The sequence below is a fragment of the Prionailurus viverrinus genome, chromosome B3, assembly GCF_022837055.1.
Source record: "Prionailurus viverrinus isolate Anna chromosome B3, UM_Priviv_1.0, whole genome shotgun sequence".
Lineage (NCBI taxonomy): Eukaryota > Metazoa > Chordata > Mammalia > Carnivora > Felidae > Prionailurus > Prionailurus viverrinus.
This window is the reverse complement of record NC_062566.1, coordinates 23,293,923-23,315,728: the sequence shown is the minus strand read 5'-3', so window position 1 is coordinate 23,315,728 and position 21,806 is coordinate 23,293,923. Positions and strand designations below refer to the sequence as shown.

Below are 21,806 nucleotides of genomic sequence, written 5' to 3'. Positions count from 1 at the left end.
GGTATACTCACAGAGTTGCGCAACCATCATCACCAGTGATTTCAGAACCTTTTCATTACTTCAAAAAGAAACTCTGTGTCCCTTAACAGTCACACCCCCTATTCCCTACTTGTCTCAACCATTGACAACTGCTAATCTACTTTCTGTCTCCTGAAGAATTTTTAGCTCTGGACATTTCATATAAATGGATTTATACAATACGTGACCTTTTGTGTCTGGCTTTTCACTTAGCCTAGTGTTTTCAGAGTTTATTCATGTCATACTTAATTTTTTAAAATTGCTAAATAATATTCCATTGTATGGCATAGCACATTTTGTTTATACATTCATCAGCCAATGGACATTTAGTTGTTTCTATTTTTAAGTTATGAATAATGCTGTTACGAACATTTGTGTATAGGTTTTTGTTTGGACAGGCTTTTTTTTTCTTATGGGTGTATGCCTAGGAGTGGATTTGTTTTGTTTTATAGTATCTCTGTGTTTATGTTTTGAAGAATGGCCAGATTTTTTTCTTAAGTGGCTGTGCCACTTTATATTCCCAGTAGCAATGTATGAGGGTTCTGATTTCTCTACATCCTTGTCAATGCTTGCTACTGTCCAACTTTTCTTTTGTAGCTATCCTAACAGATGTGAATTTCCCTGATGACTAATGATGTCTAACATCTTTTCATGTGCTTATGAGCCACTTATATATCATCTTTGAAGATACTTCTATTCAAATCCTTTGCTTATTTTTAAGTTGGTTATTTTTTAATTGTTGAGTTGTAAGAATTCTTTCTGTATTCTGAACACATGTTTCTTATCAGATACATGACTTGGGAATATATCCTCTTATTCTTGAGTTCTTGCTTCATATTTGCAAAATAGACTGTGTGTGTATGGGGCAGATCACATTAAGTATTTCTTAGATCCAGTAGCAGGAGAAAAGATTTTAGGGACTTTACAGAAGGAACCTGGAGAACATCAGCAATGGCAGCCTGGGTAATGGATTTATAGGACAAATAGTCTGTTTAGAAACTGAGCACCTGAGCAGTGGGGTTTCTGACAGTGGATGTGGGCCAGTGTCACCAGGTGGTTTTGTGAGTTAGTGCACAGAAGCTGGGACATCTAGGCTGTGAGATCAGGGCTCAGCTCAGGGTGCATTCACACTTGGTACTAAGATAACTGGTAACCAGTTTCTGTTTTATGAATTACAGGATATGGAAGCCAAAAAAGAAGCACAGAAGGAAAAAGAAATTGATGAACAGGAAGCCAGTGCCTCGACATTTCATAGAAGTAGGACTCCATTGGATAAAGATCTTATTAATACTGGGATCTATGAATCTTCTGGAAAACAGTGTTTGCCTCTGGTTCAGCTCATACAACAGCTTCTTAGGTAAATAGTATTAGATATATTTTAACAGGAGGATTATTGGTTTTCATAGTAAGATAGTGAGATCTAGCTAGCACTAGGGTCTGAAAATGTTTTGGCTGTTGAGGTATACTCTGAAAATTATGTAGAATAGGTTTTGGGGTAAAGAGCAGACTCTTTTAAGTTTTTATTTTAAATCTAGTTAGTAAACACACAGTGTTATATTAGCTTTAGGTATACAATATAGTAATTGAACAGTTTCATGTATCATCCTGTGCTCATTTTAAGTGCACTCCTTAATTTCTGTCGCCTAGTTAAGCCATCCTCCCACCCCCCTCCCATCTGGTAACCATCAGTTTGTTCTCTGTAATTAAGAGTCTGTTTCTTGGTTTGTCTGTCTTTTTCCCCCCTTTACTCATTTGTTTTATTTCTTAAATTCCACATATGAGTGACATCATATGGTATTTGTCTTTCTCTGCTGACTTAAGTACTTAGTATTATACTTTCTAGCTCTATCCATGTCATTGCAAATGACAGGGTTTCATTTTTTATGGATGAATCATATTTCATTGTGTATACACACCACATCTTCTTTATCCATTCATCTATTGAGGGACACTCGGGCAGCTTCCCTTTGAATGAGTGTTTTTGTATTTGGGTAATACCCAGTAGGATGATTCCCGGATCATAAGGTAGTTCTGTTTTTAACTTTGAGGAACCTCCACACTGTTTTAAGAGCAGACATTAAATATAGATGAGGGGAGAGTTTGGAGTGTGTGAGGTAGAACTGGAGATTCTAAAGATTTTCAAACAAGAGAAAATTGGAATGTACGATAAACAGGAAAAGATTCTTAGCCTCATTAGTAAGCAGTAGATGCAAATGAAAATCATTTTGGTAGAACTTTTTTTTTTTAAATTGGTTGTATCATTGCCTCATTGCATATGTCATAGAATTCTATGTATTACTAAGACAACTTTTATTTTTTTATCTTTTTAATTAATTATTTAATATAATTTATTGTCAAGTTAGCTAACATACAGTATGTACACTGTGCTCTTGGCTTCAGGAGTAGATTCCCATGATTCATAGGTTACATACAACACCCAGTGCTCATCCCAACAAGTGCCTTCCTTAGTGCCCATCACCCATTTTCCCTTCTCCCCCCACCCCCCATCAACCCTCAGTTTTCTGTATTTAAGAGTCTCTTATGGTTTGCCTTCCTTTCTGTTTGAAACAATTTTTTTCCCCTTCCTTCTCCCATGGTCTTCTGTTAAGTTTCTCAAATTCCATGTGAGTGAGAACATATGATATCTGTCTTTCTCTGACTGATTTATTTCACTTAGCATAATACCCTTGCAGTTCCATCCACATTGTTACAAATGGCAAGATTTCATTGTTTCTCATTGCCAAGTAGTATTCCATTATATATATAAACCACATCTTCCTTATCCATTCATCTGTTGATGGACATTTGGGCTCTATCCATAATTTGGCTATTGTTGATAGTGCTGCTATAAACGTTGGGGTACCTGTGCCCCTATGAATCAGCCCTCCTGTATCCTTTGGATAAATTCCTAGTAGTGCTATTTCTGGGTAGTAGGGTAATTCTGTTTTTAATTTTTTGAGGAACCTCCACACTGTTTTCCAGAGTGGCTGCACTAGTTTGCATTCTTACCAACAATTGCAAGAGGGTTCCCTTTTCTCAGCATCTGTTGTTTCCTGAGTTAATTTTATATAATGATTTTTTTTCTTTCAACGTTTATTTATTTTTGGGACAGAGAGAGACAGAGCATGAAGGGGGAGGGGCAGAGAGAGAGGGAGACACAGAACTGGAAGCAGGCTTCAGGCTCTGAGCCATCAGCCCAGAGCCTGACGCAGGGCTCGAACTCACGGACCGTGAGATCGTGACCTGGCTGAAGTCGGACGCTTAACCGACTGCACCACCCAGGCGCCCCACCTGAGTTAATTTTAATCATTCTGACTGGTGTGAAGTGGTATCTTGATGTGGTTTTGATTTGTATTTCCCTGATGATGAGCGATGTTGAGCATCTTTTCATGTGTCTGTTGGTCATCTGGATGCCTAAGACAACTTTTAATTAAAATTTTTTTTTTAATCTTTTTATTTATTTTTGAGACAGAGAGAGACAGAGCATGAGTGGGGGAGGGACAGAGAGAGAGGGAGACACAGAATCCAAAGCAGGCTCCAGGCTCTGAGCTGTCAGTACAGAGCCTGACATGGGGCTCGAACTCGTCAACCACGAGATCATGACCTGAGCCGAAGTTGGATTCTCAACCGACTAAGCCGCCTAGGCGCCCCGACAACTGTTAATTTAAATGCTGAAGTAAATAAAAGAATGGTGAGCATTATTTCTGAAGGCCCTATCTGGAGGAGGTAAGAATCAGTCAGAGTCAGAATATAAACAGGAACCTTGGGCTGAAGTGATCAGACACTGTTCCTGAAAAATGTCAGCCAACATTTCATTGTCATTCAAAAAGACCAAAAAAGCAAGGTGATTTTTGAAAGGTATTTGTTAGACAATGGAAAACTCTTGGCTCTTCTATTTATTTATTTATTTTTTTATTTAAAAAAAAAAAAAAAATTTTTTTTTTTTCAACGTTTATTTATTTTTGGGACAGAGAGAGACAGAGCATGAACGGAGGAGGGGCAGAGAGAGAGGGAGACACAGAATCGGAAACAGGCTCCAGGCTCTGAGCCATCAGCCCAGAGCCTGACGCGGGGCTCGAACTCCCGGACCGCGAGATCGTGACCTGGCTGAAGTTGGACGCTTAACCGACTGCGCCACCCAGGCGCCCCTTGGCTCTTCTATTTAACAAAATTCTTTCCTGTGTAAACTTGGCTCCTGTTTTGTTTCATTTTCTATACATAGAGAAAGTATTCTAGAGTGTTGGCTCAGGTAGTAGCCAAGTTCAGAGAACAGGGGGCTCTGCATGTATGTCCAGAAGAGTGGTGGGTAGTATGCTGCTGGTGTGGGGGCAGCCTGCTGTCCATACCTGAAGCACCAGAATTTACTGGACACATTGGGAACTTTGAAGAGGAAGTTTTAGAGCTAGTTCTTTAAATAGATTATAGTAAATGCTAATTAAAAAAATTTTCCTATTTTTTTTTTTTAATCTGATGATTGTTTCTTTTGATCAGTATCTCATACATTCTGATCTTTAGTACAACAGATTGAAAGTGAATTAACTCAGTGTAGTTGGTGGTAGTGGAAAGACGCTGGGATTTATTCCTAGAAGATTTCACTTGTGACTGCTTGTATAAAATTGGCAAGTGAAACTCTCCCCAGTGTGGTAACTGGAAGAGTAATAACAGGAGCAGTGTTTATAGAGTTAAGGATCAAATGAGAAAATGGATGCTGAGTGCTTTGTAATTAAAAAATGAAGTTCTATGCAGAAGTTTTAAAGCATAAAGCATGTATTTTCTGAAACAATATTGAGTTCTTCTTGAATGCCCTACCCTTTGCTGAGGAGGCTGTGTCAGGACTCCTGGTGTTTGTCAGAGAGTGAGTGTGTGTTCCCTGATCTCGGCCTATGGTAGGTTGCCCGGCCTGTTTATTCCCTTGGTGTGGAGAGACTTGTCTGTTTTACCCATCAATGCCTGTTACTGTACAGTCTGGAAGTCTCTTGCCATGTTTGACTGATTAGCACTTGGAATGTGTCCAGTGTAGCTGAGACACTGAAGTTTTATTTTTTATTAATTAAAATTCAGTTATTTTAATTGAATTATTAATTATTAAAATTCATATTTAAAACCTTGGACTTGATTCAGTTGTTAGAAAGTTTTATGTTGAAAACTTTAGAAAGTTTTATGTTCAGTTGTTAGAAAGTTTTATGTTGAAATAGTATTTTCAATATATTGGGATATTTTATTAATACTGGTTTTACATTTCTTTTTTTCTTTATTAATGTGACTGGCAGAACATTAAACATTTTTTTAAGTTTATTTGTTTATTTTGACAGAGTGAAAAAGAGCACAATCAGGCAAGGGGCAGAGAGAGAGGGAGAGAGAGGATACCAAGCAGGCTCCTCACTGTCAGCATAGAGCCCAATGCGGGGCTCAGTCTCACAAACTGTGAGATCATGACCTGAGTTGAAATCAAGGGTTCAGTGCTTAACTGACTGAGCTAGCCAGGTGCCCCAGTGACTGGCAGAACATTTTAAATGACATATGTGGCTTCCTGGCATTATGTTACTATTGGACAGCACTTTTTAGACCATCTCATAGGTTGTCTTCTGAACCTTTGGTAACACAGGGAGGAGCTGTCTCCACAGAAGTTTTATAATAATTATATACCTGCTTAAAAAACACAACCCTGTGGGCGCCTGGGTGGTGCAGTCGGTTAAGCGTCCGACTTCAGCCAGGTCACGATCTCGCAGTCCGTGAGTTCGAGCCCCGCGTCAGGCTCTGGGCTGATGGCTCAGAGCCTGGAGCCTGTTTCCGATTCTGTGTCTCCCTCTCTCCCTGCCCCTCCCCCGTTCGTGCTCTGTCTCTCTCTGTCCCAAAAATAAATAAACGTTGGAAAAAAAAAAATTAAAAAAAAAAAAGAAAAAAAACCCCACAACCCTGGAAGTAAACAACACTTCACAAAAGTTTTAGAATATAGAGAAAGGAAAATGTATCAACACCTTTCTCACTAACAGAGTGCCTATGATCCAGACTCTTCATAAATGTAGAAAGTGTACTTCTCTCATGTAGAGAGAGACTTTGATATTTAATTTTCTTACCTTAAGTGTGATTGAAGGTAGCTCAATGTGTTGACTTAGCTGATACAGTTGTTGAAAAATAGTCTAAAGATGGAAGAGATTGTAGGGATGTTTTGTATACTTTATTCCTTGGAAAATAGGTTAAAGAAATTGCAGTTTGCCAAGAATAAGTTGTGAAACAGATTTCAGAGTAATGCTTTAGTCTTACACTGGCAAGAAGCCCCTGAAAAATATTTATATAAAATCAAGAACTATGAAGATTTTTTAATTAGTGAACTCTACCAGAATTATACATTTTGATTATGGTTCAGGATTTTTTATTAAGGAAATAAGTTAACATTTATATTAGTGTCCTTTGCTCCTTCTTGTATAGCATGAAACCCAGATTTTTTCTACTGTCAAGGCAGGGTATCAGGTAGTAGAATAGAAAGGTGAGGTTGACTAGAGGCAAGACCCTGTGAGCACCTACCTTCATTTTGTGTGGATGGAGTATCCCTGTGCAGTAGCCAAGGGCTTCTTGCTGTTCTTTCTTAGCAACTTTTGGATGTGTGTTGGAGTTGTGCTGGAACTCCTCAAATGTTTCCTGCTCCACTTCTTCCTCACAGTGCTGTTAGTTCCAGGAATGAATCATGGGGGCAAGTGCAACTGACAGGTTTTCCACAAACCTACTGTCAACGTTAGAAATCAAAGGAGTGGAATAGAATTCCTGTCTGTGGCCTGGTGTTATGCAGAGTTCCCAGACTTACCTGCTCAGTGGCAATGCCAGGTGTTGGCTGGCTGGCCCTCACCCGCCCTGAGATGGAGCTACTTTGACAGCAGCCCAGAGCAAGGCTCTGTTTTAGCTCTTTTCTTCCCCTGATTCATTCCTCTGTTCTTAGTACGGGGATCAGGCCTTGTTTGACTGGTGGTGGGACTGTCCCTGGGTGGCAGGGTCTTATCTGGTAGTCTATGTCTCCTCTAATCTACGTTCACACTCATACCGAACTTAATTTCCTCAAACATAAACAGAACATACTCTCCTTTTGAAGCTTCAGGGGCTGACTCAGCATTACAGAATCTAGTACCAGCAGCTGGGCACTCTATCACCTACAGTGTCCATTCCTCTTCATTCTCTTGTCTTGACTTGACTCCCTGCCCTTGTTCTTTTGCAAGTTTCTTGTGGAGCCAGAACATTTTACTACTGTTCTAATTTTACTTTTGGGACCCATGTTTTTTTTTCCTTTTTCACCCTATTAACTGATGGTTTGTGGCTCAAGTTAGATCCCACTGCTCCTTTCTTTGCTGCTGTGTTGTTTGAGCACCTGTTACTCTGACCTGGTCTGTTTGCACCCGCTTTGGTCTTCCTTCCTGTGCTTTCTGAGCCCTGTGTGCCCCCTGCATTGCCCACCTAGGTACTTAACTTGAGTAGGTCTCAAGGCAGATTTGTGAGGCAGATGCAGAAAGGCGAGTAAATCTTGTATTTAAGAATAGTGTCACATCTATATTTGAAATACAGCTTTGGACAAAAATAACGACACAGTTGTTTTTTTCCCCAAAGGTCTGTTTTCTATCATTTTGGACCATTCCACACAGCTCTTTAGAGCACATTTGTAAAGCAAAGGGCATCATTATATCTTTTACAACTTCTGTGCTTCTTTTCTCAGTTTTGACTGAGGTTGTGTTTACTGCCGACACACCTGACTCATATTTGGGGAAGGAAGCCCGCTACAGGTCACCTGGATGCATGATTATATTTCTGAGTTTAGTTTTTGACGTGCTTTCTTAATACTTTTTTTTTTTTTAATAGACATAGCTTGTTAAATTTTGCAATCTTCTTTCCTCTGCATAGAAACATTGCTTCTCAGACAGTAGCCAGATTGAAAGATGTTGCCCGTCGGATTTCATCATGTCTAGACTTCGAGCAACATAGTCGTGAAAGAACTGCTTCATTGGATTTGTTGCTGCGCTTTCAGCGCCTACTTATCAGTAAACTTTATCCAGGAGAAAGTATTGGTCAGACCTCAGATATATCTAGTAAGTTGCTTAAAATTAAAATGTCTTATGTGTATTTTGGGCTTTTTAATTTAGGCCTATTCTACACTCCCAGATGAGTTGTTCTTATATTATTAAATGTGCCAATTTGGGGGGACTTCATTTTGTATCCACTTTTTTTGGGGACAAATATTAGACTCATCAATATTTTTTGTTTCCTCGTCTTAATATTTAAGTCCAAAGAAGACATCAAAAATAGTTTCCTTTATGTTCAAGTTAGTCTTAACAGACAATTTATCAGACTTACTCTACGTGTCTGTTATGGAGTGTTGGATACTAACATAATGTGGGAACAAAGTAGTGACATAGCATTTGTTGATCGCACTGGAAAACCAGGTGGGGAGTAATGCAAGGAATGAATCATCATTGGAGGAAGGCTGGGTCTCAGTTATAGCACTGGTTTATTAGCCGCTAGACATGGGACTAAGTCTGAGATTTACCAGGGGGCTGTATGTTGCTCACCTGCGGGGCTGGGATAACATCTGAGGGTGCCTATGAGGATTAAAATAAGATGATATTTAAGCACTTAGTTCTGTGCATGACATAGATTAGAGTACTTTCCACAAGCTCAAAAGGTGGCTCTGTGTAAATTGGCTTTCTCTGTCAAGGATGGAAACATCTGCTGCTGTTAATATTTTTATAGATGTTATATTCTAAAATATCTTAGTTGCTGAAAAAATTAGGCATTTGTAGATAGAAAATTTCAGGTTGAAATAGGTGAACTTACAGTTCGAAAGAGACATCTCAAAGACAAAATCATGAGGACTGAAAAGCTATTAAGAGCCTTGTAGGAAGAAAAGTTAAAGATGTTAGGAGATTGAAGAATGCCTAACTTTGTTTATTGGAAGTAATTTGCAAGTGTTAAGACTTGAAATTTGATAACATTTGTGTGTATTAGGTGTAAGGTTTTAAAACTCTATAAATTATGACTTTAGTATTTACATTAAAAAAATTTTCTAGGTATTATATAGTGCAGTGTATGAAAATTTACATAACCAAATTCACTGTTTCTCAAATACTGTGACATAAAAACAGCCAGGGAATATGGGTTAATTTTCTCCTTTGAGAAAATTGTTATACATAAAAGATGTATAGATGAGGGTGGAATCAATGCGATTTATTTACGAAGTAAATTTTAATGGTAAAAATGAAATTTTCTAAATCTTTCTTCAAGGTCCTGAGCTTATGGGTGTTGGTTCCTTGCTGAAGAAGTACACAGCCCTTTTGTGCACACACATTGGAGATATACTGCCTGTGGCAGCCAGCATTGCTTCCACCAGCTGGCGGCACTTTGCAGAGGTGGCCTGCATTGTGGAAGGGGACTTCACTGGTACCTTTTTTATATCCTACCTTCAGACATTTATTTATTTTCAGAGATAGATAAGACTTAAAATTTATCACTTCCTGATAAACCTGCATGCCTTTGCCCCATACATTTTCTAGTCATGTTGGCTTTTCTCCTTTTCTTTTTTTACTTGCTTGACAATTCTGTTGGTGTAGGAGTTGTGTCACTGTAAATGTAATTAGTGATTTAGAGTCATACAGCCATTATTAACATTTCAATAATGAGGTCATTGGGAATTGTCTAATTTTATTTCAGCCCCATAAAAATTAATTGCGCCTTTCAGGACCTTAATAATTTCCAGTATTTCTTAATATGTTTTCAAGTTAGTTCTGTGACACTAGAGCATTCTTATTAAGTGCTTTTTTACTGAAAGTAAACTTAGTTGTAAACACGTAAGTTTTCTGAATAAAAGACAAGTTCACAGAAGTGTTGAAACACAGTGGTTTTGGGGCGCCTGGGTGGCGCAGTCGGTTAAGCGTCCGACTTCAGCCAGGTCACGATCTCGCGGTCCCTGAGTTCGAGCCCCGCGTCAGGCTCTGGGCTGATGGCTCAGAGCCTGGAGCCTGTTTCCGATTCTGTGTCTCCCTCTCTCTCTGCCCCTCCCCCGTTCATGCTCTGTCTCTCTCTGTCCCAAAAATAAATAAACGTTGAAAAAAAAAAAAACAGTGGTTTTGAAAAGTATTCTTGTAACTCAGAGGGTTCTGTCTGATACCTTTGTCTCTTTCAAAATGAAAGATAAAATAATCCTGTAGAAATATGCTTTCCTTATTTTGTGATTTATCAGAATTTGAACATAGAACAAGCTTAGAAAGTAGTTTTATAGGATATATGGTTTTATTTAAATCTTAATGCTGTTTTTTTTCTTTTAAAATTTAGGTGTTCTCCTTCCAGAACTAGTAGTTTCTATAGTGCTTCTGCTCAGTAAAAATGCTGGTCTCATGCAGGAGGCTGGAGCTGTCCCTCTGCTGGGTGGCCTGTTAGAACACCTGGATCGGTTCAATCACCTTGCACCGGGAAAGGAAAGGGATGATAACGAAGAGTTAGCCTGGCCTGGCATCATGGGTATGACATCTTAACTTCTAGAACTTCTGCTGAGGAAAGTTTATCCTGATCTAACCTATTCTTGCCTTTTTATCCGAAAGGATACTTCACAAAGAGAAACCAGTATTTGCCATTTTCACTGATGGGAGTATAAGTGGAAAATCAAGATAATCCAAATCAGAAGAGATTTAGATTATATATAAGAAATGATTTTTCTGTTAATTGTTGTTACTTTCTGAATTGGACTATTTTAGAAAGTTCTGTAGAACCCTTTCTTGGGTGTTGTCTCCAGAAGGTACTGTTGCGGCAATTAGATATAGTCCAGCTTTGGAGGCTGACATCAATATGGGATGACTTTTTAAACTCATTTCTAACTGATGTTACTAAGTTGTGGAATTCCGATATTTAGCTGAGCACTTCCCTATATGTACTGTCTATAGTGCTTACCAAATTGGGATGGAACTTGTCTTCTCAAAGTTTTCAGCTTTGACATTTTTTAAGTGTATGTTACCATACTGTGTATGGTTCTGACTTCCTGGACTCAGAATTAAATTGAAATTGTGGTTCATTTGTATTTTGTAGGAAAGCTCAGGCAAGCTGGGCTTTTTTCCCCTTCCATTGTAGACTGTCATCTTCTAACACAGGAGTTTCAAATAAGAAGTAACAACTATCCTGAAGAAAATAACAATAGGATATGGAGCATAGTTTTTAATTTTTTTATATCACTAGTATTTTTAGCACCATTCATTTGTATTTATGAAGTTAAATGTTATTTTTGTCTCTATAGTTAGTATGGTTGAAGGCATTTAATCTGATTAAGCAGTTCAAACTTACTCATTTAAAAATCTTTTTTTATTATGAAATATAGCACATACTCAAAAGTACAGAAAACAGCTCTGTGACTGATCATAGAGAAAATCATTTGGGGCGCCTGGCTGGCTCCGTTGGTTAAGCGTCCGACTTCGCCTCAGGTCATGATTTCACGGTCCGTGAGTTCAAGCTCCGCGTCGGGCTCTGTGCTGACAGCTCAGAGCCTGGAGTCTGCTTCAGATACTGTGTCTCCCTCTCTCTCTGCCCCTCCACCACTCTCTCTCAAAAATAAATAAACATTAAAAAAATTAAAAAAAAAAAAAAGAAAATAACATCCATCCAGATTAAGAAATGGAATGGTGGCAGGAACATCCTAAACACTGCTTCTTGTCTCCTGAAAGATACCTCTCTCTGGTCTTGTGTGGTTGCTGCTCCTCTACTTCTCACAGGCTTGTGCTCCTTAATAGTTTGTTTAAATATTCTTATGTCTGTTTCTTTTTTTAAATTTTTTTTAAAATTTATTTTGAGAGAGAGCAAGGGTGAGGGAGGAGTAGAGAAAGAGGGAGACCAAGAATCCCAAGTAGGCTCTGTGCTGTCAGCACAGAGCCCCAAGATGGGCTCAGTCTCATGAGTTGTGAGATCATGACCTGAGTCAAAACCAGGAGTTGTGTGCTTAACCAACTGTGCCACCCAGATGCTCCTCTTATGTCTGTTTCTTGCTGGAATTAATTATGTCTATTTCTTGTTGGTTTGTAGGGTATGCTTTAGTACAGAATGCCAGGTTTCCATAGTGATTGTGCTGATTTTCATCTCCATAGAGTGTGAGAGTTCTCACCATTCCACCCCTGTGCCAAGAGGTCATATGTCATTTTTTCCCTAGGCATTTTGTCCATAGGATCATTGTACCAGCACTCTTGGGTGAAAGGAGTGTCCTTGGCCACTCTTCAAGAGTACCACTTTTGTCAAAATCAGTTGACTGTCTCTGCCTGTGTCTATTTCTCATCTTGCAGCTTCCCTTTGTGACTTCTGCACTTGTTAGCACCCTCTGGTGCATTGTTGAATACAAATGGTGATACTGGGCAGCCTTGTCTTGTTTAGGAGGAAAAGAAAAGCTTTCCAAATTTCACACATGAAATACGAGGTTTGTTAAGGGATTTCTTTGTAGAAACCTTTTAAAAAAATTTTTTTTTAAGTTTATTTATTTTTTGAGAGACAGAGAGAGACAGAGCATGAGCGGGGGAGGGGCAGAGAGAGGGGAGTCACAGAATCTGAAGCAGGCTCCAGGCTCTAACCTGGCAGCACAGAGCCCGACGTGGGGCTGGAACTCGTGAACCGTGAGATCATGACCTGAGCCAAAGTTGGACGCTTAACCAACTGAGCCACCCAGGCGCCCTCTTTGTAGAAGCCTTTACATATTAAGGAAGTTTCCTTCTATTCTGCTTTGCAATTAAGTTTTAATTAATCTCAGTGATCATAAAATTTTTCTTTTTTCTATTAATGTTAATTATTGATTTTTCAAAAGTTAAATCAGCCTTCTGCATCTGGAATAAAACTATCTTGATCGTATTATATTGGTCATATTAATATGTGTTGCTGGTCTTGATGTGTTTTGCTTTTTTCCAACAATTTTGCATCTGTGCTTGTGAATTGTAGTTTTCTTTTAATGCCCTATAAGTTGCTGATAATCACCCCTCCACTAACAAAGAGGCTGTAATTTAGGAACATGACAGCTTCCCATGCAATCTCTGTTAAATTTCTTTTTACAGTCTGTCAGCTGAGAATATTAGCTTGTTGGTAGAAACTATCTGAGGGATCCAGTAGTACAAAAACATAACAAGGCATTTAAAGTTTTAGTAAGACAGGCTGTGCTAGTCTCTTAGAGTTACTTAGAGAATGTTCTTTCCTCTTCTTTTTTTTTTTCCTCCCCAGAAGGGTATGTATAAGATTGGTAGAATTTGCCATATAATCATCTTGATTGTGTTGTGTTGTGAACAGTTTTTTTTTTTTTTGGTTTTGGGGGTGGTAAGATAGAGTGGAAACCCAACTTTTTTTTTTTAACTATGAAGAAGTATACATAACATAAAATTTGTCATTTTAACCATATTTAAGTTTTCCATTCTGTGGCATTAAGTACATTCACGTTATTCAACACCACCATCCAGTTTCAAAACCTTTCATCTCTCCTGAATTGAAACCCTGTACCCATTAAACATTAACTCTCCATTCTCCACTCCCTCTCACCCTTGACAACCACCATTCAACTTTCTGTTTCTGTGAATTTGACTACTCTAGGTAGGTCATGTAAGTGGAAGCATACAGTATTTGTTCTTTGGTAAGAACAAATGTGTCAGAATGTGTCAGAATTTCCTTCCTTTTTAAGGCTGAATAATGTTTAATAATATTGCAAACAAAATGGTTTATCCAGTCATCTCTTGATATACACTTTGGTGGTTTCCATCTTTTGGCTGATGTGACTAACGCTGTCATGAACATGGGTGTGCAAATGTCTGTTTGAAGCCCTGCTTTCACTTCCTTTGGGTTAGAGGCTAAAAGTGGGATTGCTGAGTCATATGGTAATTCTGTGTTTAACTTCCCACCATAATGTTTTCCATAGTGGCTGTTCCATTTTACATTCCCACAGGCAGAGTACAAGGAAGGGCTCTATTTTTTCACATCCTTGCCAACACTTGTTTTTTTCTGTTTTATTGATAACAGCCATCCTAATGGGACAGAGTGGTATTATAATGTAGTTTTGATTTGGTTTTCCTTAATGGTTAGTGATAATGTATGTCTGTTCTTGTGCTTATTGGCCATTTGCATATCTTTGGAGAAGTGTCTATTCAAGTGTTTTTCCTATTTTTGAATCAGGTTTTGTTATTGTTGCTATTGTTGAATTGTAGGAATTTGTTATGTATTCTGGATGTATATGATTTAGTTATATTTTCTCCTTATGTGTGGATTGCCTTTTCATTTTGTTGGTAGTGTCCAGTGATGTTTAATTTTGATTAAGTCCAACTTAACCTAGTTTTTCTTTTGTTTCCTATGCTTTTGGTGTCCTGTTCAAGAAATCATTGCCATATTATATGTCATGAAGGATTCCTCCTGTTCTTTTCTAAGAGTTTGATATTTTATAGTTTTAGCTCTTCAAATCTTTGATCTGTTTTAAGTTTTGTATATGGTGTATAAGGTAAGGGTCCAACTTGATTTGTTTGTGATTGGATATTCAGTTTTCCTAGCACCACTTGTGGAAAAGATTGTCCTTCCCCCATTGAATGGTTGTGACACTCTGTCCAAAACATTTGACCATATATATGAGGATTTATTTCTGAGTACTAGATTCTATTCCATTGATCCAGTTGTCTGTCTTTATGCTGGTGCTACTCTGGTCTTTATCATTTCTTTTCTTCTTTCTTAGGGTTAATCTGATATTTTTCTAGCTTTTAGAGAAATGATGTTTGTTCATTGTGAAAACACAGATAAAAGTAGGGGAGAATAGGATAATGAACCTGGATTTACAAGTATTCACATTTCAGTTTCTCCTCAACTTAGTGATTGAATGATTGAATCATTTTAAAGCAGATCTCTTTAAGACATTTTGACACACATTACCTGTTAATGATTAGAACTTTTTTGGTAATAAAACCTTAGTATCATTATTCTGTCTAAGATTAATAGTGATTCCTTAATGTTACATGCAGTCTATGTTCCATTTTCCTGATTATCTAAAAAGGTCTTTTTATTAGTGGTTATTTTGAATCAGCATCTAAATACGTTTTGCATGTTATAGTTGGTTGATATGCTTCCAGTCTCTTTTTCATTTAACAGTGTATCTCTAGGCCCTCCTCTTTGTCTCTGTGGTCATACTCTTTATTTGTCAAAGAAGCAGGGAACTTGTTCTGGAGAATTTCATATTTTCTGAATTTGGTTGATTGCCCTCTCTTTTAGTCTAATATCTCTCAGTTACACTTTCTCTAAACAGTTGGTTATATGTATAGGGGTGATGAGGTTTGGATGCAGATTTGGATTCAGTTTTTGATAGAGTGTGTCTGAGGTCATGCTGTGTGTTTCTTGTCTCATTGGCTCTGAGGCCTGTGATTCTGTGTGACACCCACCTTCAGTTCTGTTCAGATGGACCAGGGAGTTCATATACAGTCTGTCTTCTATAAAATCCCCTAGCAACCTTGCCTTCATTTGTTTGGGTAGTACAAAGTACAATTTGTACAGGTAAGGACATGATCCTAGCTTGACTCCCCTCTTCAATCACCTCCCTATATCATTTTTCAGTGATACTGAGTTAATGTCCTAGCACTTTGAAAGGTGACCAGTGAGGCATTCTTCCTTCATCTTCCCCTTCATTCCTCCCCTCCTCCTCTGTTTTTATTTTATTTATTTATTTTTTATTTACTTATTGTTTTTGAGAGAGAGTGAGCCTGGGAGGGGCAGAAGTAGATGGAGAGTGAGAAATTAAGCAGGCTTCATGCCCAACACAGACCCTGACTCAGGGCTCAATTTCCTGATTGTGAGATCATGAGCTGAGCCGAAATCAAGAGTTGGACACTTAACTGACTGAGCCACCTAGGTGCCCCTTTTTAAAATTTTTGACTATCGTGAACTCTTAGAATTTTATTGATTTAATGTTTATTAACTTATTTACTTTTTTGCTTTTTTTCCCTCTACTATATATATTTAAAGGTATAAATGCCCTTAAACACATATTTAGCTCTAGAAGTGTGGATCTATAGTATTTTCATTATCATTCATTGTATTTTTTCTATAGACATTTTTTTCTGGGAAGTCAAATATGAATTTTTATTTTATTTTTGTTACCTATTTGTAATTTAACTGCATTGTAGTCAGTGCATATGCTCTGTAACTTTATTTCTTTGAAATTTTTGGGATTTGCTTTATTGCCTTATACATAGTCAGATTTGCTATTCATGCTGCTCATGTGATATTGTTTTTGTTTTGTTTTATAATCATTGCATGTTATTTTTGCATTTATTTTTAAATGTTTTTATTTATTTATTTATTTATTTATTTATTTATTTATTTACTTATTTTTTATAAAATTTATTGACAAATTGGTTTCCATACAACACCCAGTGCTCATCCCAAAAGGTGCCCTCCTCAATACCCATCACCCACCCTCTCCTCCCTCCCACCCCCCATCAACCCTCAGTTTGTTCTCAGTTTTTAACAGTCTCTTATGCTTTGGCTCTCTCCCATTCTGACCTTTTTTTTTTTTTTCCTTCCCCTCCCCCATGGGTTCCTGTTAAGTTTCTCAGGATCCACATAAGAGTGAAACCATATGGTATCTGTCTTTCTCTGTATGGCTTATTTCACTTAGCATCACACTCTCCAGTTCCATCCACGTTGCTACAAAAGGCCATATTTCATTTTTTCTCATTGCCACATAATATTCCATTGTGTATATAAACCACAATTTCTTTATCCACTCATCAGTTGATGGACATTTAGGCTCTTTCCATAATTTGGCTATTGTTGAGAGTGCTGCTATGAACATTGGGGTACAAGTGGCCCTATGCATCAGTGCTCCTGTATCCCTTGGATAAATTCCTAGCAGTGCTATTGCTGGGTCATAGGGTAGGTCTATTTTTAATTTTCTGAGGAACCTCCACACTGCTTTCCAGAGCGGCTGCACCAGTTTGCATTCCCACCAACAGTGCAAGAGGGTTCCCATTTCTCCACATCCTCTCCAGCATCTATAGTCTCCTGATTTGTTCATTTTGGCCACTCTGACTGGCGTGAGGTGATACCTGAGTGTGGTTTTGATTTGTATTTCCCTGATAAGGAGCGACGCTGAACATCTTTTCATGTGCCTGTTGGCCATCCGGATGTCTTCTTTAGAGAAGTGTCTATTCATGTTTTCTGCCCATTTCTTCACTGGGTTATTTGTTTTTCGGGTGTGGAGTTTGGTGAGCTCTTTATAGATTTTGGATACTAGCCCTTTGTCCGATATGTCATTTGTGAATATCTTTTCCCATTCCGTTGGTTGCCTTTTAGTTTTGTTGGTTGTTTCCTTTGCTGTGCAGAAGCTTTTTATCTTCATGAGGTCCCAGTAATTCACTTTTGCTTTTAATTCCCTTGCCTTTGGGGATGTGTCGAGTAAGAGATTGCTACGGCTGAGGTCAGAGAAGTCTTTTCCTGCTTTCTCCTCTAAGGTTTTGATGGTTTCCTGTCTCACATTTAGGTCCTTTATCCATTTTGAGTTTATTTTTGTGAATGGTGTGAGAAAGTGGTCTAGTTTCAACCTTCTGCATGTTGCTGTCCAGTTCTCCCAGCACCATTTGTTAAAGAGGCTGTCTTTTTTCCATTGGATGTTCTTTCCTGCTTTGTCAAAGATGAGTTGGCCATACGTTTGTGGGTCTAGTTCTGGGGTTTCTATTCTATTCCATTGGTCTATGTGTCTGTTTTTGTGCCAATACCATGCTGTCTTGATGATGACAGCTTTGTAGTAGAGGCTAAAGTCTGGGATTGTGATGCCTCCTGCTTTGGTCTTCTTCTTCAAAATTCCTTTGGCTATTCGGGGCCTTTTGTGGTTCCATATGAATTTTAGGATTGCTTGTTCTAGTTTCGAGAAGAGTGCTGGTGCAATTTTGATTGGGATTGCATTGAATGTGTAGATAGCTTTGGGTAGTATTGACATTTTGACAATATTTATTTTTCCAATCCATGAGCAGGGAATGTCTTTCCATTTCTTTAAATCTTCTTCAATTTCCTTCATAAGCTTTCTATAGTTTTCAGCATACAGATCCTTTACATCTTTGGTTAGATTTATTCCTAGGTATTTTATGCTTCTTGGTGCAATTGTGAATGGGATCAGTTTCTTTATTTGTCTTTCTGTTGCTTCATTGTTAGTGTATAAGAATGCAACTGATTTCTGTACATTGATTTTGTATCCTGCAACTTTGCTGAATTCATGTATCAGTTCTAGCAGACTTTTGGTGGAGTCTATCGGATTTTCCATGTATAATATCATGTCATCTGCAAAAAGCGAAAGCTTGACTTCATCTTTGCCAATTTTGATGCCTTTGATTTCCTTTTGTTGTCTGATTGCTGATGCTAGAACTTCCAGCACTATGTTAAACAGCAGCGGTGAGAGTGGGCATCCTTGTCGTGTTCCTGATCTCAGGGAAAAAGCTCTCAGTTTTTCCCCGTTGAGGATGATGTTAGCTGTGGGCTTTTCATAAATGGCTTTTATGATCTTTAAGGATGTTCCTTCTATCCCGACTTTCTCAAGGGTTTTTATTAAGAAAGGGTGCTGGATTTTGTCAAAGGCCTTTTCTGCATCGATTGACAGGATCATATGGTTCTTCTCTTTTTTTTTGTTAATGTGATGTATCACGTTGATTGATTTGCGAATGTTGAACCAGCCCTGCATCCCAGGAATGAATCCCACTTGATCATGGTGAATAATTCTTTTTATATGCCGTTGAATTCGATTTGCTAGTACCTTATTGAGAATTTTTGCATCCATATTCATCAGGGATATTGGCCTGTCGTTCTCTTTTTTTACTGGGTCTCTGTCTGGTTTAGGAATCAAAGTAATACTGGCTTCATAGAACGAGTCTGGAAGTTTTCCTTCCCTTTCTATTTCTTGGAATAGCTTGAGAAGGATAGGTATTATGTCTGCTTTAAACGTCTGGTAGAACTCCCCTGGGAAGCCATCTGGTCCTGGACTCTTATTTGTTGGGAGATTTTTGATAACCGATTCAATTTCTTCGCTGGTTATGGGTCTGTTCAAGCTTTCTATGTCCTCCTGATTGAGTTTTGGAAGAGTGTGGGTGTTTAGGAATTTGTCCATTTCTTCCAGGTTGTCCCAATTTGTTGGCATATAATTTTTCATAGTATTCCCTGATAATTGTTTGTATCTCTGAGGGATTGGTTGTAATAATTCCATTTTCATTCATGATTTTATCTATTTGGGTCATCTCCCTTTTCTTTTTGAGAAGCCTGGCTAGAGGTTTGTCAATTTTGTTTATTTTTTCAAAAAACCAACTCTTGGTTTCATTGATCTGCTCTACAGTTTTTTTAGTTTCTATATTGTTTATTTCTGCTCTGATCTTTATTATTTCTCTTCTTCTGCTGGGCTTAGGCTGCCTTTGCTGTTCTGCTTCTAGTTCCTTTAGGTGTGCTGTTAGATTTTGTATTTGGGATTTTTCTTGTTTCTTGAGATAGGCCTGGATTGCAATGTATTTTCCTCTCAGGACTGCCTTTGCTGCGTCCCAAAGCGTTTGGATTGTTGTATTTTCATTTTCGTTTGTTTCCATATATTTTTTAATTTCTTCTCTAATTGTCTGGTTGACCCACTCATTCGTTAGTAGGGTGTTCTTTAACCTCCATGCTTTTGGAGGTTTTCCAGACTTTTTTCTGTGGTTGATTTCAAGCTTCATAGCATTGTGGTCTGAAAGTAAGCATGGTATAATTTCAATTCTTGTAAACTTATGAAGGGCTGTTTTGTGACCCAGTATATGATCTATCTTGGAGAATGTTCCATGTGCACTCGAGAAGAAAGTATATTCTGTTGCTTTGGGATGCAGAGTTCTAAATATATCTGTCAAGTCCATCTGATCCAATGTATCATTCAGGGCCCTTGTTTCTTTATTGACCGTGTGTCTAGATGATCTATCCATTTCTGTAAGTGGTGTATTAAAGTCCCCTGCAATTACCACATTCTTATCAATAAGGTTGCTTATGTTTATGAGTAATTGTTTTATATATTTGGGGGCTCCGGTATTCGGTGCATAGACATTTATAATTGTTAGCTCTTCCTGATGGATAGACCCTGTAACTATTATATAATGTCCTTCTTCATCTCTTGTTACAGCCTTTAATTTAAAGTCTAGTTTGTCTGATATAAGTATGGCTACTCCAGCTGTCTTTTGGCTTCCAGTCGCATGATAAATAGTTCTCCATCCCCTCACTCTCAATCTAAAGGTGTCCTCAGGTCTAAAATGAGTCTCTTGTAGACAGCAAATAGATGGGTCTTGTTTTTTTATCCATTCTGATACCCTATGTCTTTTGGTTGGCGCATTTAATCCATTTACATTCAGTGTTATTATAGAAAGATACGGGTTTAGAGTCATTGTGATGTCTGTATGTTTTATGCTTGTAGTGATGTCTCTGGGACTTTGTCTCACAGGGTCCCCCTTAGGATCTCTTGTAGGGCTGGTTTAGTGGTGACAAATTCCTTCAGTTTTTGTTTGTTTGGGAAGACCTTTATCTCTCCTTCTATTCTAAATGACAGACTTGCTGGATAAAGGATTCTCGGCTGCATATTTTTTCTGTCTAGCACCCTGAAAATCTCGTGCCAATTCTTTCTGGCCTGCCAAGTTTCAAAAGAGAGATCAGTCACGAGTCTTATAGGTCTCCCTTTATATGTGAGGGCACGTTTACCCCTTGCTGCTTTCAGAATTTTCTCTTTATCCTTGTATTTTGCCAGTTTCACTATGATATGTCGTGCAGAAGATCGATTCAAGTTACGTCTGAAGGGACTTCTCTGTGCCTCTTGGATTTCAATGCCTTTTTCCTTCCCCAGTTCAGGGAAGTTCTCAGCTATTATTTCTTCAAGTACCCCTTCAGCACCTTTCCCTCTCTCTTCCTCCTCTGGGATACCAATTATGCGTATATTATTTCTTTTTAGTGTATCACTTAATTCTCTAATTTTCCCCTCATACTCCTGGATTTTTTTATCTCTCTTTTTCTCAGCTTCCTCTTTTTCCATAACTTTATCTTCTAGTTCACCTATTCTCTCCTCTGCCTCTTCAAGCCGAGCTGTGGTGGTTTCCATTTTGTTATGCATTTCGTTTAAAGCGTTTTTCAGCTCCTCGTGACTGTTCCTTAGTCCCTTGATCTCTGTAGCAAGAGATTCTCTGCTGTCCTGTATACTGTTTTCAAGCCCAGCGATTAATTTTATGACTATTATTCTAAATTCACTTTCTGTTATGTTATTTAAGTCCTTTTTGATCAGCTCATTAGCTGTTGTTATTTCCTGGAGATTCTTCTGAGGGGAATTCTTCCGCTTGGTCATTTTGGATAGTCCCTGGCGTGGTGAGGACCTGCAGGGCACTTCCCCTGTGCCCTGCAGGGCAATTCCCCTGGAGTTGGTGGGCGGGGCCGCAGTCAAACCTGATGTCTGCCCCCAGCCCACCGCTGGGGCCACAGTCAGACTGGTGTGTGCCTTCTCTCCCCCTCTCCTAGGGGCGGGATTCACTGTGGGGTGGTGTGGCTCGTCTGGGCTACTTGCACCCTGCCAGGCTTGTGATGCTGGGGATCTGGCGTATTAGCTGTGGTGGGTAGGCAAGGTGCTCGGGGGCAGGAGGGGCAGGCTTAGATCGCTTCTCCTTAGGTGATCCACTTCAGGAGGGGCTCTATGGCAGCGGGAGAGAGTCAGATCCGCTGCTGGAGGTTTGGCTCCGCCGAAGCGCAGAGTTGGGTGTTTGCGCGGAGTGAGCAAGTTCCCTGGCAGGAACTGGTTCCCTTTG

The 21,806-nt window shown here is 38.7% G+C and overlaps 1 protein-coding gene across 5 annotated transcripts in view; it reads left to right on the top strand.

Annotated features, from left to right (window-relative positions):
• Positions 1-21,806, top strand: part of HERC2 (HECT and RLD domain containing E3 ubiquitin protein ligase 2) — a 284,479-nt gene that overhangs the window by 108,034 nt on the left and 154,639 nt on the right. For all 5 annotated transcript variants that reach the window (XM_047861969.1, XM_047861966.1, XM_047861967.1 and 2 more), the window contains 4 exons: positions 1,197-1,375; positions 7,903-8,087; positions 9,280-9,435; positions 10,327-10,512. In XM_047861969.1, coding sequence (XP_047717925.1) covers positions 1,197-1,375; positions 7,903-8,087; positions 9,280-9,435; positions 10,327-10,512 — 706 coding nt within the window. The remainder of the gene's footprint in view (positions 1-1,196; positions 1,376-7,902; positions 8,088-9,279; positions 9,436-10,326; positions 10,513-21,806) is intronic.